Source organism: Ictidomys tridecemlineatus, chromosome 5 (assembly GCF_052094955.1).
Source record: "Ictidomys tridecemlineatus isolate mIctTri1 chromosome 5, mIctTri1.hap1, whole genome shotgun sequence".
In the NCBI taxonomy this organism is placed as follows: domain Eukaryota; kingdom Metazoa; phylum Chordata; class Mammalia; order Rodentia; family Sciuridae; genus Ictidomys; species Ictidomys tridecemlineatus.
The window spans coordinates 179977804-179997274 of record NC_135481.1 but is presented as its reverse complement, the minus strand read 5'-3'; the positions used below and the strand labels follow the sequence as shown (position 1 = coordinate 179997274).

The 19471-nt window shown below is 35.8% G+C and overlaps 1 protein-coding gene and 1 non-coding gene across 4 annotated transcripts in view; both read left to right on the top strand.

Moving 5' to 3' along the window:
- Nucleotides 1–19471, top strand: part of Rbl1 (RB transcriptional corepressor like 1) — a 57293-nt gene that overhangs the window by 30972 nt on the left and 6850 nt on the right. For all 3 annotated transcript variants that reach the window (XM_078051747.1, XM_078051748.1, XM_078051749.1), the window contains 6 exons: nt 1934–2066; nt 6997–7263; nt 8198–8409; nt 12976–13152; nt 15139–15210; nt 17095–17179. In XM_078051747.1, coding sequence (XP_077907873.1) covers nt 1934–2066; nt 6997–7263; nt 8198–8409; nt 12976–13152; nt 15139–15210; nt 17095–17179 — 946 coding nt within the window. The remainder of the gene's footprint in view (nt 1–1933; nt 2067–6996; nt 7264–8197; nt 8410–12975; nt 13153–15138; nt 15211–17094; nt 17180–19471) is intronic.
- LOC120887056 (small nucleolar RNA SNORA32) lies at nt 18656–18775 on the top strand. The gene has a single exon (XR_005730225.1). It is a non-coding gene; the product is annotated as a small nucleolar RNA SNORA32 (small nucleolar RNA).

Sequence of the window (19471 nt, the reverse complement as noted above, 5' to 3'; positions counted from 1 at the left end):
GATATGCCATTCTTCATTCATCCATTTGGTTGTTTCTATCTTTTGGCTCTTATTAATTATGCTGCTGTGAACATTCAGGCACAAGATTTTATGTGGGCATTATTTCATTTTTCTTGGTTGTATATCTACAAGTGGAATTGTTGGATTATGTGGTAACTGTTCAAGCTTTTGGAGAACTGTCAGACTGGTTTCTAAAGTGGCTACAACAATTTTGTTCCCATCATCAGTGTGCAAAGATTACAATTGCTTCACATCCCTGCCCATGCTTGTTAGTATTTGTGTTTCTTTTTTTAAATATTTTTAGTTGTAGATGGACAAGATACCTTTGTTTTATTTATTTGATTATTTTTATATGGTGCTGAGGATCAAACCCAGTGCCTCATACATGCTAGGCACTGGGTGCTCTACTACTGAGCTACAACCCCAGCCCAGTATCTGTGTTTCTAGTTATAGCCTTCTTATGAATTGGTATTTCATTGTGGTTTTGATTTGCATTTCCTGCAAAACTTATCTCCCATTCTCTAGGTTGACTTTTCACTTTCTTAATATGGTTATCTATTGGAACACAAACATTTTTCATTTTTTTATACCTTTATTTAATTAATTTATTTATTTTTATGTGGTTCTGAGGATTGAACCCAGGACCTTGCACATGCAAGGTGAGCACTCTACTGCTGAGCCATAACCCCAGCCCCACATTTTTCATTTTGATGATGCCCAATTTATCTGTTTTTTTTCCTGTATTGCTTGTGTTTTTAGTGTCATATCTAGGAAACCAATTAATCTCATCATTTAAAATTTTTCAAATGTTGAAAGTTTTCATTAGTGATATTTAGAATTAAAAAATCAAAAGTTTGTGCCAAAAGTTCTATGAAATCGGGGCTGGGGATGTGGTTCAAGCGGTAGCGCGCTCGCCTGACATGCGTGCGGCCCGGGTTCGATCCTCAGCACCACATACAAACAAAGATGTTGTGTCCGCCGAAAACTAAAAAATAAATATTAAAAAAAAATTCTCTCCCTCTCACTTTCTCTCTCTCTCTCTCTCTCTTTTAAAAAAAAAAAAGTTCTATGAAATCACATGACAGCTCCAATTTATATGAAAAGGAGTTTTTCCTTCCATCTCTGTTATTCTTTTGTAATTCTCATCTTTTGATCCCTCTTTGCTTTTCTGTGTCTCCTTTTACTTCACTAAACGTCTTGATTCTTTCGTAATCCAAACTAATGGAAGAAGGATACAAGACCAGGAAGAAATGAAGATAAGATAGTTTCTTGAAATTTCTCTTTCAGCTAGGCATGATGGAAGTCACTTGTAATCCTAGTGATTCAGGAGGCTGAACCATATTTCCAGCCCTTTCTATTTTTTATTTTGAGACATGATTTTACTGAGTTGCTTAGGGCCTCACTTAGATGCTGAGACTGGCCTCAAGCTTGTGATCCTCCTGCCTTGACCTCCCAAGCTGCTGGAGTTACAAACATGAGCCATTGGTACTTCTTTGCCTCTTGCAGGAAACTATGATTAATTGGTCAACTTTTGATATTCATCAGTATATGTCCATTAGAAAGTGAAAAAAGAAAAGCTGTGAACTTAAAGGAAACATACTTGGATTAAAGCCATTCCTCTTATTACTTAGTTTGATTATGGGCAGATTTCACATTCTGAATCTCAATTGTCTCATCCCTAAATAAAAGATGAGAGTGTCTACTTCATAGGTTTACTCACAGTAGCCATTAGTTTACATAGATAAATTTTAAAATTCAAACAAACTCATACTTAATGTTAATTGAGCACTTTATGAAAGTTGTTACATTTTGTAAAGAAATAAGGAAAGGGAAATAAAACAGTAAAAAGAAGTTCAAGAAAACTTTTTTCTATGATTAATCAGTGGGTTTGGGTTTATCTGTATATAAGGCAAAGGGTTTTTGTTTTCTACAGGTTATATTCCCAAATAACTTTGAAACAGGAAATGGAGGAAATGTACAAGGACATCTTCCCATGATGCCAATGTCTCCTATAATGCATCCAAGAGTCAAGGAAGTTCGGACTGACAGTGGAAGTCTTCGAAGAGGTAGGTTCAGCATTGGTAAAATACTGGAAAAATTTCAAAGATCATTTTTGTCAGAGAAAACTTCAAGTCTTGATAGTATGTAATTCAGAAATCTAGTTTATTTTGGGGGGAAGATGGGTTAGGGTAACAGGGATTGGACTCAGGAGCACTCAACCACTAAACCATATCCCAAGCCCTATTTTGTATTTTATTTAGAAACAGAGTCTCACTGAGCTGCATAGTGCCTCACCATTGCTGAGGCTGGCTTTGAACTCAAAATCCTCCTGCCTCAGCCTCCTAAGCCCCTGGGATTACAGGCGTGCACCACTATGCCCAGCAAAAATCTAGTTTCTTCATCAGGATTTGAGAAGCGCCTTAGTGCTTCTAACATCTTTATGATGTTATTTTTTTAATATTATAGTAAAGTAAAGGTTTTTTTATGATCTTTTTTTTTCTTTTAATATTGTTTAAGTTGTCAGTAGAACTTTATTTCACTTATTGATAACGCAGTGCTAAGAATTGAACCTAGTGCCTCATCTGCTAGGCAAGCGCTCTGCCACTGAGACACAACCCCAGCCCTAAAATAAAAGGGTTTCTAATCTGATTTTTTAAAAACATTTTTTAAGTTGTAGATGGATACTATACCTTTATTATTATTTTTTAATATTTATGTGGTACTGAGGATCGAACCCACTGCCTCACACATGCTAGGCAAGCACTCTACCAATGAGCCACAACCCCAGCCCTAATCTGATTTTGAATATGATCTTTTTAAAAAATTTCAGAAAAAAAAGAAAACAGAAAAAAAATTTTAAAAAAAATAAAAAATTTCAGTATCTGCTGAGCATAGATATTGCAATTTTTAAATTTCAGGCACATGCCTATAGTCCCAAAAATGAAAGAGTCTAAGGCAGGAGAATCTCAGGTTCAAGGCCAGCCTTGGCAACTTGGTGAGACCCTGAATCAAAATAAAACTTTTCTTAAAAAAAAACTTGGGGGGCTGGAGTTGTAGCTCAGTGGTAGAGAACTTGCCTCGCACACATAAGGCCCTGGGTTCGATCCTCAGCAGCACATAAAAAAATAAACAAAATAAAAATAAAGATAAAAAAATAAGACTGGGAGTGTAGCTCAGTGGCAGAGCACCCCTGGATTCAGTCTCCACTACCACAAAAAATAAGTGCAATACACTATAATATAATTGTAGTATTAATTATTGTAGAAGTAATATTTTGGACTTTTAATAAACATATATGACTTTTCCTAAAGTCATATAAAATAAATCATAAAGTTATAAAAAATGCTAATGGGAAAGTTTTTAAATAAACTCATACCTACTTTTCCAGATTTGACAAAAGTTATATTCTTCCTTTGTCTATATATGTTTCTGTAGAAAGATAAATATTTAAGCAAAACTACTCATATTCTCTTTGGGATGCTTAAGTTCATCTAATAAATGATTTATCTCTTAAAAATGTTCCTTTTGAGCCTTACCAATGGAGAGATTTTAGTACATTCTTTATCGTTTTCTTTTGTGACATAGCAAACTAACATGTGCATCTTTTGGATTATTACTGTTTAATTTTTTGAAAATGGGTTAAGGAAATCTGTCCCCACAGTATCTCTGAACAAATCTCAGAAGAACAAGTATTCAGATTACATAGAAGGTACATCTTCATTCACTTTTGGACTGTCATATGTGTATCTGGAGTCCAGTTTACATGCTGTGTAGGATGTTAAAAATGTTCATGCTATAGGGCTGGGGTCGTGGCTCAGTGGTAGAGTGCTTGCCTAGCACATGTGAGGCACTGGGTTTGATCCCTAGCACCACATAAAAAAATACTAAATAAGGGCTGGAGTGGTGGCTCAGTAGTAGAGCACTGGCCTGGCTATGTGAGGCCCTGGGTATGATCCTTAGCACACATATAAATAAATAAATAAATTAATTAATTAAAAGATCCATTTACAACTAAAAAATATTTTTTAAAAAAACTGAACAAGGAGGCTGGGGATGTGGCTCAAGCGGTAGCGCGCTCGCCTGGCATGCGTGCGACCCGGGTTCGATCCTCAGCACCACATACCAACAAAGATGTTGTGTCCGTGGAGAACTAAAAAATAAATATTAAAAATTCTCTCTCTCTCTCTCTCTCTCTCTCTCTCCTTCCTCTCTCTTTAAAAAAAAAAAGAGTCTTTAAAAAAAAAACTGAACAAAATAAAAGTGTTGTGTTCATCTATAACTAAAAATATTTTTCAAAAAAATTATGCATGCTATAATGCAAATCAGTATTAATCAATGGTGATAATTATCCTGTCACAAAATGTGCTCTTGGGCTGGGATTGTAGCTCAGTGGTAAAGTGCTTGCTTAGCATTTGTGAGGCACTGGGTTTGATTTTCAGTACCACATATAAATAAACATAAAATAAAGATCCATCAACAATTAAAAAAATATTTTTAAAAAAACTCTTCTTACTTTTAGTTATTAATGTTTAGAGAGATGGAATTTTTCCCCTCAGTACTGGGAATGGAACCCAGGGGCATGCTAACATTGAGCTACATCCTCAGCCCTTTATTTTTATTTTTAGACACTGTCTTACTAAGTTGCCTAGGCTGCTCTCAAGCTTGCAATCCACCTGTCTCAGCTGTAATCATAAGCATGCACCACCATTCCTGGCTAGTAAAAATATCTTAATACAGCATAATATAAAACATTGAGGATTATTTCTCCTTAAAAAACTCGTAAGGTTCTGGGCTGGGGTTGTGGCTCAGTGGTAGAGCACCTGCCTCGCACATGCGAGACCCTGGGTTCGATCCTCAGCACCACATACAAAATAAACAAGTGAAATAAAGGTGTTGTGTCCAACTACAACTAAAAAATAAATATAAAAAAAAAATCATAAGATTCAGGTGGGAGTGTATCTCATTGGAAAAGTACTTACCTAGCATGCAAGTAACCCTGGGTTTGATACCTAGCACTGCAAAACAAAACAAAACTTACCAGTAGTTTAACTTATAACTGAGCACCTTTTCTGTGTCTTAGAATATTGTCATGTTTGTAAGTTTGGGTCAGTTTTTCATTTGTATGTTCCTTAAACTTTTTAGTCTTTGCCATAGCTTTTCCAGTATTGTGCTGACAAAAGATTATTTCAAAAGGAGTTTACAGCTGGTTTCATGTCTGTAACTCAAGTCTCCTTGAAATATCACCTTTGAACATTCCTGTCAGATTCAAGGACCGTCTTGGATTTTTTTTTATCTTTAAAATATGCAAGTAGGGGGCTGGGGATGTGGCTCAAGCGGTAGCGCGCTCACCTGGCGTGCGTGCGGCCCGGGTTCGATCCTCAGCACCACATACCAACAAAGATGTTGTGTCCGCCGAGAACTAAGAAAAAATAAATAAATATTAAAAAAAATTCTCTCTCTCTATCCCCCTCTCTCTCTCACTCTCTCTTTAAAAAAAAAAAAAAAAAAAAAAAAAAAAAAATAAAATATGCAAGTAGGTCTGGGGATGTCGCTCAAGCGGTAGCGTGCTTGCCTGGCTAGAGTGTGGCCCGGGTTCAATCCTCAGCACCACATACAAAAAACAAAGATGTTGTGTCCGCCAAAAAACTAAAAAATAAATATTAAAAAAATTCTCTCTCTTTAAAAAAAAAAATACGCAAGTAGACTCTTGTACAAAGGGTCATGAAAGCTACAGTTGATATTTCTACTTGTTCTGTACTAAAGAAGTCAGAGCTATTTTCGTAACCTGAATAATGGAAAGATTTTTATTAAACCATGACTATGTCCCCAATCATCTCACTAATACAGAGTTTTCAAATCATTGCAGAGGTAATTTTTGTATTTTTAAGCATATTTTCAAAATAGATTATTGACTGTCTAATTATCTAGAGAATGTAAAAACAAACATTAAACTGCCTTCACTTCAAAAGTGAAATAGGGGCCAGGGTTGTGACTTAGTGATAGAGTGCTTTCCTAGCATTTGTAGGGCACTGGGTAAGATTCCTGTCACCACATAAAAATAGATAAAATAAAGATAATGTGTTCATCTACAATTAAAAAATATATCTTAAAAAAGTGTATTATTTATATACCTGTGAAGAAACAATTGGCTGAGGAAAGTGGGAAGAATTGTGCAAAAAGATGTAGGGTTGAAAGAGGCTAGAGAAGCTGTCCACCTAATAGAAAAGAAATGCAAAGCAGGACAGGTCAGCAGAGTCCTAGCACCTTGACTCAGGATTTTTGGTGAATCTATTTAGATGATTCTGGGGACTGTGACTGTAGCTCAGAGGCAGAGTGCTTGCCTAGCATTTGTGAGGCACTTGGTTTGATCATCCGCACCACATAAAAATAAGGTGTCTATCTATAGCTAAAACAAATTTTTTAAAAAAATATGATTCTGTGTCTACTAAATCACAAAACCACAGCCACTGCTTTAAACTGCTTGAAGTGTGGGAGGAGGCAAAACCATGACCCAAATCTCTGTTCTTTGCTATCAAAATCCTTTTTCTCAGGTGCCATTTACTAGATACAGCTGGGAGACAGACGGTAACTGGACTGTTTCTTAAATTTAGTGGTCATGTCATTCTATCTCTCAACTTTTATCCTCTCAACTACTTTGTGTGTGTGTGTGTGTGTGTGTGTGTGTGTGTGGTATGCAGAGCCTTGTGCATGTACCAGCTGATCTATATCCCCAGCCTTATCCTCTCAACTTCTATTTTGCTCCTTTGATACAGTCAGAGGTTAAGAATCCAGGAAGATGAGCTGTAATAGTTTTCACATTTTATTGTAATAAGTTACTTCATGCTTCTCTCACATATTAGACAGGATATTCCACGAGGGCAGATGCCGTGTTATTCACTGCTAGATCCCTGGTACTTAGTATATGAATAAGTGAACCTGATTTATTATTTTGGAATGTGTCTCAAACTGTTTTAAATTTATTTTTCTCTTTATTAGATATGCAACCATTGTCTCCAATTTCTGTCCATGAACGGTACAGTTCTCCTACTGCAGGGAGTGCCAAGAGAAGACTTTTTGGAGAGGACCCCCCAAAGGAAATGCTAATGGACAAGATTTTGACAGAAGGAACAAAATTGAAAATTGCTCCTTCTTCAAGCATTACTACTGAAAATATATCCATATCACCTGGGCAAACTCTTCTAACAATGGCCACAGCCACAGTAACAGGGACAACGAAACATAAAGTTACAATTCCATTGCACGGTAACATTTTAATAAAGCACTTTAAAATCATATTTTTTTCTGAGTTAGGAAAAAATTTAAGCAGTGTCTTAGTGGATTTGGATCATGTAATCTTTCTAACTCAGCATTTTTTTCTCAAGTTTTTTTGTTTGTTTTTGTTTTTAATAGACTTGATTTTTAGAACAGTTTTAGGTTCACAGCAAAATTGAGAGGAAGATACAGACATTTCCATCATCACACACACACACCTTCCCAACCATCAGCATCCTACACTAGAATTCATTACATTTGATGAACCTACATTGAAACATCACCCAAAGCCCATAGTTTACATTAAGGTTCACTCTTGGTGTATTTTAACCATATTGATATATATTTACCATTATAGTATCATGCAGAGTAGTTTCACTGTCTAAAAATCCTCTGTGTTTCACCTTTTGTATTGAACCTGTACAGCTTTTGAATTTTTACATTTTTAAAATTTATTACCCTTTTTGTTAGGACTTGTTTTGTTGTGTCAACTTCTCAAATGAATGTATTGAGCAAGTATTTTGTATTTTGATTAAAAAAAAAAGACAAAACAGAACAAAATTTAAAATATAAGAACATCACAGGCACATACAAAAATGAGAACAAAGTTTGTTTTTCTAATTCCAGTATAAATAAAAGAAAATAGAATATTCTCATTTCAGGAGAGAAATGAAAAGAGAATTCAGTTATAAGATACAATTTCTAAAAAAAAAAAAAAAAAAAAGAAATCTCAAAAAAAAAAGATACAGTTACTATTTTGTAATCTTTGTCTCCTTTCATAACATATTCCTATGCTAATATATACAGAGACATATATATGTTTATGTGTACATGTTTATATAATTGACAAACTATATACAATTGAAAACTTTCCTAGAACACATTGCTCATTTCTAAAACTGGGAACTCTTGCTCATACATTCAGGTGTTGCCAATGATGCTGGAGAAATCACACTGATACCTATTTCCATGAATACAACTCGGGAGTCCAACATTGAGAGTCCTGTATCACTTACTGCTCAGTCATTAATTGGTGCTTCTCCAAAACATACCCATCTGACTAAAGCACAAGAAGTTCATATGACTGGAATAAGCAAACCAAAGAGGACTGGGTCCTTAGCACTGTTTTACAGAAAGGTATGTGTTGTTATAGTATATGAAAAGAGCTCATTTAAACAATGCAAGATGAGAAAAACATTGACTTTTTATTTATTTATTTATTTATTTTGGGGTAATCTACATAAGATAAAATTTGCCATCTTAGTTGTGTGGATGGTACACACCTGTAATCCCAACTACTGGGGAGGCTGAGACAGGCAATCACAAGTTTCAGGCCAGCCTAGGCAATTTAGCAAGACCTTGTCTTAGAATAAAATTAAAAGGGTGGAGAAATTGCAGTGATAGTGCATTTGCCTTGCATGCATGAGGCTCTGGGTTCCATCCCAACACTACCAAAAAAAATTAAAAATAAATGGAGATCATAGTTTTTTTTATTTTTGGTGCTGGGGATGGAGCTGCAGGGGAGTTCTACCACTGAGCTACCTCAGCACTTTTCATCCTTTTCATGTTTTACTTTAGACAGTCTCACTAAGTTGCCAAGGCTGTCCTCAAACTTCAAATTTGCCACTTCAGGTTCCCAAGTCACTGGGATTACAGGTGTATACCACTACACCCAGCCAACTTAAACTTATTTTTTTTAATTTTTTATTTGTTGATAGACATTTATTTATAATTTTTGTGTGTTGCTGAGGATTGAAACCAGTGCCTCACACATGCCAAGCAAGTGTTCTACTACTGAGCCACAACCCCGGCCCCATCTTAAACATTTTTGAGTGTATAGTTCAATGCTAAATATATTTATATTTTTCTGTAGCCATTTACACCATCCATTGCCAGAACTTTTCATCTTCTCACTCTTCCCTCCTCTCCCTCCTCTCCCTCAAACCCCTGGCAACCACCAACTTACTTTGTAGCTCTTTGAATGTGATTACTCTATATACCGTATAATCATATAATATTTTGTCCTTTTGTGACTGGCTTATCTCACTAAACATAATGTCTTCTATGTTCATCCATGTGGTAATATGTTAGAATTGCTTTCCTTTTTAAGGATAAGTAATACTTTGTTATATGTGTGTACAACATTCATCTGTCAGTGAACATTTGGGTTGGTTTCATCTTTTGTCTATTGTAAATAAAATGCTGCTATGAACACTGGTACTGTTTGAATCTCTGTTTTCAGTGTTATGGATATTTTCCCAGAATTGAAAAAAATAACTCAGTATTTAATTTCTTGAAAAACTACCATACTATTTTTCATGGCGGCTGTACTATTTTATATTTCTTTTAGCAGTACACAGTTCTCCTTGCCAATAGTTGTTATTTTCTGGACTTTTAATTTTTTTTAGCCATCTAATGGGTGTTAAGTAGAATCTCATTGTAGTTTGGATTTTCACTTTCCTTATTATTGATGTTAAGCCTCTTGTCATGGGCTTAGTGGCCTTCTATGTGTTGTCTTTAGAGAGATGTCTATTCAAGTACTCTGCCCAATGTTTTTTTGGTAAATTTGTCTTTTTTTCTTTCTTTTCTTTTCTTTTCTTTTTAGTTATAGAGAGACACATAACTTTATTTATTTTTATGTGGTGCTAAGGATCAAACCCAGTGTCTGTAAGTGCTGTACCACAGAACTACAACTGCAGCCCCTCTGACTAATTTTTTTTTTTTTTAATTTTTTATCTATTTTTATGTGGTGTTGAGGATTGAACCCAGGGCCTCACATGTGCTAGGCAAGCGCTCTACTGCTGAGCCACAACTCAAGCCCCATCTGAATAATTTTTAATTTTTTTTTAGAGAATTTTTTAATATTTATTTTTTTCGTTTTGGTGGACACAACATCTTTATTTGTATGTGGTGCTTAGGATCAAACCCAGGCTGCACGCGTGCCAGGCAAGCGCGCTACCACTTAAGCCACATCCCCAGCCCCTTTAATTTTTAATTTAATAATTTTTAATTCATTTTCTGGTTGAGTTATATGAGCTCTTTAAATATATTTTTTTAATATTTATTTTTTAGGTGTAGATGGACACAACTCAATGTCTTTATTTTTATGTGGTGCTGAGGATTAAACCTGGGTCCGGCCTGTGCTAGGCGAGCTCTCTACCGCTGAGCCACAACCCCAGCTCTAAATATATTCTTGATATTGATATTAATCCCTATCACATTCATAATTTACATATATTTTCTTCCATTTTGTGAGTCGTTTTTTCATTTTGCTGGTAATATCCTTTGATGCATTAAAAAATAAAAAAGGGCACAGGGCATGGTGGCACAGCAGCTCAGGAGGCTGAGGCAGGAGGATTGTTCAAAAGCCAGTCTCAGCAACTTAGCAAGGCCCTGAGCAACTCAGTGAGACTCTGACTCTAAATGAAATATTTTTTAAAAGGATGGAGATGTGGCTCAGTGGTTAAGTGCCCTTGGGTTCAATCCCCTGTACCAAAATAAATAAATAAAATAGGACAAGCAATGTAGCTCAGTAATAGAGTATTGCTGTGTTCAATCTACAGGACCACAAAAAAATTAAAAAATAATAATGATAACTTAGGTTCTTTCTAGGGATTTTTTTAGGGTTTTTTGTTGTTGTTGTTTTTAGTTATAGATGAACAGAATCTTTATTTTGTTATTTATTTTTATGTGGTGCTGATTTGGTGCACCAAACCTGGTGCCTTGTGTGTGTGAGGCAAACGTTCTAGCCATTGAGCCACAACCCCAGTTTCTAACTCAACTCAAAATAATTGCTCCTACTCTAGGTATCAAATCTGCATTCCAGTGGCTGGGGTTATAGCTCAGTTACTAGAGTGCTTACTAGCATGTTATAGCTCAGTTACTAGCATGCCCAAGGACCTGGGTTCAATCCCCAGCACCAACAAGGAAAAAAAATATGCATTCGCTCTTACCTTTAGAACCCTTCTCAGGAGTTATATTCACCAGTGTTGCTTAGAATTTTCAGGAGGGCAAGTGGCAAGAGTTTTTTGGGGTTTTTTTTGTTTTGTTTTGTTTAAAATGAAAGGGGAGGAAAGAGTATTAATTCTTTTTTTTTTTTTAAGAGAGAGGAGACACAGAGAGAGAGAGAGAGAGAGAGAGAGAATTTTTTAATATTTATTTTTTAGTTTTCCGCAGACACAACATCTTTGTCTGTATGTGGTGCTGAGGATTGAACCCGGGCCGCATGCATGCCAGGCAAGCGGGCTACCGCTTGAGCCACATCCCCAGCCCATGGCAAGAGTTTTATTACGTAGAAAAAAAAAAGAGACCAGACACTGGAAAACAGTCCTGGTTTCTACAATAATGTTCATTGTCTTTTGTTGCTTTCAACTGTAATTATTTTATTTTTGTGCATTTTGGGGCAGTTGATTGTCCAGGTGATTTCTCACACAAACCTATGCTTTGAAGCCTTCCCCAGAAGCAGTGGCTCACACCTGTAATCCCAGCAATTTGGGAGGCTGAGGCAGGGGGATCAAAGTTTTGAGGCTAGCCTCAGCAACTTAGGCCTTAAGCAACTTAGGGAGACTCTGTTTCAAAATAAAAAGTAAAAAGAACTGGGGATGTGGCTCAGTGATAAAGTTACCTCTGGGTTCAATCTGCAGTACCAAAAAAATTTATTTATTTAATTTTTTTTTTTTTTTTTTTTAAAGAGAGAGTGAGAGAGGAGAGAGAGAGAGAGAATTTTTAATATTTATTATTTAGTTCTCGGCGGACACAACATCTTTGTTGGTATGTGGTGCTGAGGATCGAACCCGGGCCGCACGCATGCCAGGCGAGCGCGCTACCGCTTGAGCCACATCCCCAGCCCTTAATTTTTTTTTAGGTTTTTTGTTGTTGTTGTTGTTGTTGTTGTTGTAGATGGACACAATATTTTTATTTCATGTATTTTTATGTGGGGCTGAGGATCGAACCCAGTGCTTAATACCTGCTAGGCGAGTGTTCTACCACTGAGCTACAACCCCAGCCCAAACTTTTAGTTCTTTACTATCTGCTATGTTAACCTTTCTAACAATTTTACCTAAACCCAAAGAAAACAAACATAAACTCCTGAGCACTTGAAAAATTATGCATTCATAATGGTCATCATGTAGATAAACCCTACTTTTTAGTATTTCTTATTTTCTATGGTTAATAACATAGAATAACAAGTAGCATCTTTATAAAGTGTTTTTAGGGTCTGAGTATGTAGCTCATTCATAGAGCACCTGTCTAGCATATAAGAGACCCTGGGTTTGATCCCCAGCACCATAAAATAGCGGGAGGGGGAGTTTTTTCAAGTATGCTAAAGATCTGCTTGACTAATCCCAGTGGTTTGGGAGCTGAGGGAAGAGGATTGCAAGTTTAAGGCCAGCCTCTGCAATTTAGTGAGACCCTGTCTCAAAAAAGCACTGGTGTTGTAGTTCAATGGTAGAGCACCCTGGGTTCAATCCCTAGTCCCAAACTGGGGGTGCAAGGGTTATTCCAAAGAGAATTTCTCTTTAATCTTTATACTCTTGCCATAGCAGTTAACTAGTGTTATTGAATAGAAATTTTAAGTAAAATATCAGCAGCCTAGATATTGTTTTGTCTTGGTCTGTAAGCCCATGTTCAGTGGTAAAACATAAAAGCTTGAGAAATGACTCACTTAATTTTTTTATATCAATGTGTTATCTTATATCTTAGGTTTATCATTTAGCAAGTGTACGATTACGCGATTTATGTTTAAAACTGGATGTTTCAAATGAATTACGAAGAAAGATATGGACATGTTTTGAATTCACCTTAGTTCACTGCCCTGATTTGATGAAAGATAGGCATTTGGACCAGCTCCTTCTTTGTGCCTTTTACATCATGGCGAAGGTAAGCATAGAGAAGGTCTTGGCTCTAGTTACCTTATTTAAAATATCAAGCAAAAATTTCTTGAACTTGATCCTTCGTTTGCTTTTGTGCTACAAAACAACAGTACCCACTATTATTAAATAGTAATTTTAAGATACTCTAGTCCCTGGACTCTTCAGTTAGTTTCATCATAAACAGCTTTTCATTTCATAAGAATAAATCGGTCATAAAAGAGAATATATGAATAATGCCATTTCCACCCCTACTCCTTGACGTTTCTGATGTGATACTTATAAACGAGATGATCATTACATTTTAGGTGAAATAATGAGGCCCAAAACTCAAAATAATTTGGCCCAAGTTACACAGTAAGTAGCAGCCTAGGATCTCCTCACTTATAATCTAGTGTAAAATACCTTCTACACTAGCCTGATGTGGTGGTACACACCGGTAATTCCAGGAATTCAGGAGAGTGAGATAGGAGGATTACAAGTTTGAAGCCAGCCTCAGCAATTTAGCAAGGTTGTCTCAAAATAAAAAGGACTAGGGTTGTCACTCAGTGGCAGACTGCCCCTGGGTTCGGTCCTCAGTATTGCCCAAAAAAGGAAAAGAAAAAAAAAAAAAAAACGCTTCTATATTTCTTTCTGGTATATTATCGTGCTGCCTCAGAAATACATTTTACTTTTAAGTTGCTACACCATGTTTTTTTCTTCATATTTATTTTTTAGTTGTAGTTGGACACAATACCTTTATTTTACTTACTCATTTTTATGTGGTACTGAGGATGGAACCCAGGGTCTCACACATGCTAGGTGAGCGCTTTACCGCAATGAGCCACAGCCCCAGTCCATGCTACACCATGCTTTAAGACATAAAATAGCATATTTTACTTGTTTTTTAAAATTCTGTATCTGAAAAATTTCTTTCTACTTTTGTCTTGACTGTAAGCCAAACCGTCAGTTCTAATTGATGTATAGTTGGTTTTTGGTTCCCCTACTTTTTTTTTTTTTTTTTTTTGGTGCTGGGAATTGAACCCAGGCCCTTGTATATGCATTCCCCATATTTTAAATATTTTTAAATTGGTACATTATAGTTGTAGATAGTAGTGGGATTTGTTGTTACATATTTGTGCATGCACACAATACAACAATATAATTTGCTAATATCACTCCCCAGCACTTCTTCCTTCCTCCCCTTGAATACAATTTTAAGAAGTGATTTTTAAAGTAAAGGACTTGTTTTCAAACTCCTTTGTGAGCACCTCCTCCCACAATGCTTCTTTAAAAATCTCTGTACAAAATAGGTCTTAATAAATGTTAAAAACTAACCATTTCTATTTTCCAGAAAACTGTCAGAGTTCAGGTTTTTGTCATTTCTAGCTCATCATTGTAGACAGCAGGTTTAGTGCTAATAGACTGTGTAGCAGAGAAAGGTGTAATTTTAGTGAATGTTATATTAACAGATAAAACAAAATGGATTTGCTTTTGGATCACTAACCCATTTCATTTCTGTGAGCCACCTCTTGACATCTAAGTATTAGAAACCCTACTCTGTCCTGAAATGTTAAAAACCTAATCCTACAATAGCTATTCAGTTTTACTGTGAATCACTGTAAAACAGTTTCTATTATTTAATATGTAGTTAAATTACTCTTAAATAAGTACTTAAAACTAAGAAAACTGGAGACTGCGTGGCGTTCAGCAGGTCTGAGTTTTCTTATCTCATTCTTTTTTATAAAGAAATGCATTCTCAGTAGATTTATACCTTAGCAATTTCAGTGCTTTTTGATTAATGAAACTATTAACTGAGTCCCCACTGGCCATAAAAACCTGAACTTTAAAGGTAGTGAAAAATCATAAATGTTAGTGGTTTTTAGTCATGGATTGCCCTTGGGTTAATGGCTTTTCTGCAAGGCTGCTCTCAGTGCCAACCTATAATTGAAGTTTTTGTTCAAACCATTTTTCTTTCAAAAGCCAGTTGGCAAATGTAGCTTTTTATTTCTCTTAGGTAACAAAAGAAGAAAGAACTTTTCAAGAAATAATGAAAAGTTACAGGAATCAGCCTCAAGCTAATAGTCATGTGAGTTACATTCTTTTTCCTACTATCCAAAAATAGATTTGTACTATTTTTTTTTTTGCTAATGAGTTATATAAAAGATAAACCTCCTTTATAGTTTTACTGTATTAAATTGAGGATTAATTTATTTAACTTTAGATTATCTGGTTTAGTGGATACCATTAAACTCAAGAGCTAGTTTCATTAAAGGACAATTTTAGCAGAAGCTGAGAAGTCTTGTTGGTTCTGACTCATCCGAATGCTTAGATGTACTTCTCACAAGAACTGCCATTCTGTTTGTCCATTTCTTCTGGGGAGACATTTTGTACTAGGAAGTCTAGTGAAAGATGTATCATAATAATATGTCTTCATTATTTAAAACTTGATTCTCAGGCTGGGGTTGCGGCTCAGTGGTAGGGCGCTTGCTTAGCATGTGTGAGGCACTGGGTTCAATCTCAGCATCACATTAAAATACATAAATAAAATAATTGGGGCTGGGGTTGTGGCTCAGCGGTAGAGTGCTCTGGGTTCTATCCTCAGCACCACATAAAAAACTAAATGTTTGGAATAAAGGTATCATGTCCAACTGTAACTAAAAAATAAATACTAATAAATAAATAGATAAATAAATAAATAAATGTATCTTGTCTGTCTACAACTAAAAAAATCGTTTAAATCTTGATTCTCTGATAATGTTTAAATTTGGTGAAGTTTGAGGATTAATTTATTTAACTACAGCTTCTTCTGCCATCTATGGAGAATCTTTACGTTTGCATCTTTGATTAGATGTTAAGCATCTCTGATAATTTATTACAATGGTTGTGATGAGAATCCAGTAAATCCTTTCTAACATGGAAATGTAAAATGTTGGCATGGTACTCTGGTACATAGGAAGTATTTAATGAACTTTCAATTCCCATTGTTACTATTGCAGCAGAATACAACTTAAGGCTTTGGTCATTCAAGAATCTATTTGCTTTGCTGTTAGGTAGTATATAATAGCCTCCTTTTTGGCCCTGGAGGTCACACACAAGAAGAGAAAGTTAGGGCAGATACTCATACCTCCTTGTAAGAGAATCTAAAAATAGTTTTACTTCTTTCCTGAAGCCCCAAAATAGACCAGTGGTGGGTAGTATAGATAGAGACTTGGAAAAGGCCAACTACAGGAATTTAAGTCTTTTGACAAACTAAACGTTTCTGGGCCTTTTCATTAGGAAAAACTCAGGAGCAGAATCTAGAGAGGTTCAGATGTCCCTAAAGATGTTTAAGATGAGTAATGTAGGTTAAAAATGGGCCTAGCCACTACTTTCTGAATATCTTCTCAAGATCAATTACCTAAAGGATAAAAGGAAATGGAACTTGTTTTTCCAGCTATCTTGGAGGTAGAAAAATCAGGGAGGAAAACAAATTTCCTTTTCTCCATCAGAAAGGAGATTGGAATGCTCTAGGGGCAACCCAAAGCTGGGGCTGTGGCTCAGCGGTAGAGCACTCATTTAGCATATGCAAGGTGCTTGGTTCAATCCTCAGCACCACATAAAAACAAATAAATATACTAAAGAAAAAGATAACTTAAAAAATGAAAATGAATTAAAAGAAAGAATGAGTTCTTATCTTTGAGGTGATTTTTATTTCATAAGAACCTGTTCATCAGACTAGCTACTTCTTAATTTTTCTTTTTTTATAAACTAAGATGGTACATTTTAGGTAATAGGCTCTGCCTTAGTATTTCTTCTTCCATGATGCTTGCCCTAGTCTACACTTAAGAGATTTAATAACATTTTACCTTTGATTATTACCCGTGTGACACATTTTTTTTAATTGGCTTGATATTTTGCTCTTGTTATTTTGATTTTGCTGAACATGTGCATCTTTGATTCAGCTATACTTTTCCCTCCCTTTGGCCCTTAGGTGTATAGAAGTGTTCTTTTGAAAAGTGTTCCAAAAGAAGTGGCATACAATAACATAAATGGTGATTTTGAAATGACAGATGATGGTAAGCTATCCATTTTGACATGTTGTATGTAATACACCTTTGATTATCTTGTACATCACATAGTGGATACCAGGTAACACAGAGTCATGATGTAGGTATGGTGGGAAGTACACACATTTTTTAAAAAAGAAATAGACAAGCTAGATATGGTGACTCTGGCCTATAGTCCCAGCTACTTGGGAGGCTGAGATGGGAGAATCACCTGAGCTCGGATCAGCCTGGGTGACATAGTGAGACTCTGTCTCAAAAAAAAAAAAAAAAGAAAAGAAATAAGTTTGAGAAAAAGAATGTGTCATGTGCTTTCTTCCACAGAGATCATTAATTTATCCTCTGTAAACTGCGTTTTGGGTGAAGTTTTCTACTGTAAATATATACATTAATCAAACATAAAAGATTCTTAAAATTTAAAAATATGAATGACAGGGAAAACAGCTGTCCATGATCTTCTTGAGGAGCCAATTAAGGAAATTACCTGTTTATAAGTCCCTAGATGTTTCTGCCACTACAAGCAAGATTGCACCCTGTTGTCACCTTATGCACTATGCTAAGATTTATATCCTTAAAAGAGCTGTTATCTCTGTGTCCAGTATCTTTGTTCTTTTGCATAGTGAGCAGAAGTTCAGATAACTCGACTTAGGAATTAATCTTCCTTCTCCTGTGGTTGGGAAGGGGAAAGGGAGAAGAAGGATGAATAAATATGTCAGTTTTAAAATAAGTTGCCAGTGGTCTAGCAGCAAAGCATGAAGTGGACTCCATTTTGTGAAAGGGACCCCTGTTACAGTCACACTTAATAAATGGTCACTTCTTTCATTACCAAAAACCCATTTCTGATGTTGATTATATTAATTAGCAAAGCATTGTTCATTGTTTGAGATATGCCTAAGACCAGCCCTGTGGAGAATGAGCTACCTGATGAACGTATTAGCCCCCCGACTCGTGGACTGTGAATTCTTCACTGCCATGTTAGCATACCACCCCAGGCTGGCATTCTTGATTTGAAGACTTATGAGGATTAAATTATGACTTAAATAACATAATAATACTCAAGTAGATATAGTAAATTGAAAATTTTACAGTATTTACTTAGGACTTGTTAAAAAGAATTACAGAATTTAACATAAGGCTTGCCTACAGTAATATCTCAGTAAATAGCAACTTTTATTTACTATTTTGTTTATAAGCAGTGTCAGATTTATTGTATTTTGGGCTGAGGTTGTAGCTCAGTGATAGAGCACTTGCCTAGCATATGTGAGGCACTGGGTTCAATTCTCAGCACCATATACAAATAAAATAAAGGTCCATTGACAACTAAAAAAATGTATATTAAAAAAATTATTATATTTTGTGAATGAATATGGTTCGTTGTCCTCTGTCCCCCATCCCCTTATACAGCTAGGTAAGTGCTTTATCCCTCAGCTACATCTCTAGACTTTTTTGTTATTTTAAAGGCTAATTTTTTAAAGAGTAATTTAAGTGTGGTCATTACCAAGTCTTTTAGAATGCAGTTTCTCATTTGCTATGGACATGACCATAAAAATATTCCCACTAGGTTTTCTATCTGCTACCTTGCCAACAATAAACCTATTTGGAACATTTTTATTAAATTGTACTTGTTTTATTTCATTGCCTGGATGGACACATTGCAAGTCACATGGGATTATCTAATAGCTTACAAATAATTCAGATTCTCACCATGGTTAACACTTAGGTTTTTAGAGCCTTGTGAATGTGCTTTCCCCAGCTAATCCACACAATACTCACCCTACACCCCTTTTTTTTGTTGTTATTTTTTGTTTGTTTCTTATTGCTAATGACCAGAGTTAGGGGTGCTAACTCTGAGATGGCTGGCTGCAGAACTCATTCTTGATTGCTCTATGATTATCTCTTGTATGTTCTTGTTATATAAGACTGATGGGACAACTTGATTAAACATCATTTCTTTTTAAAAGGGCATCCTTGAGGGCTGTGATTGTGACTCAGCGGTAGAACGCTCGCCTAGCATGTGTGAGGCCCTGGGTTCAATCCTTAGCGCCACATAAAAATAAATAAAAATACAGGCATTGTGTCCATCTACAACAACAACAAAAAAATTTTTTTTAATTTTTTTCTACCTTTTTAAAAGAGTCAGTCAGAATATCTGCAGGCCTTTTTGTTATCTGAAGCTCAGGGTTTGCTATTGCCACCCATACCATGAAGCTTTAACTATATCCTAGCCAAGGATGGTGCAACCTTGATGGTGAGTTCAAGGCTATGGCTGTGAAAAATGCTTGCTGAAGTGGCATCTAGAGAAAG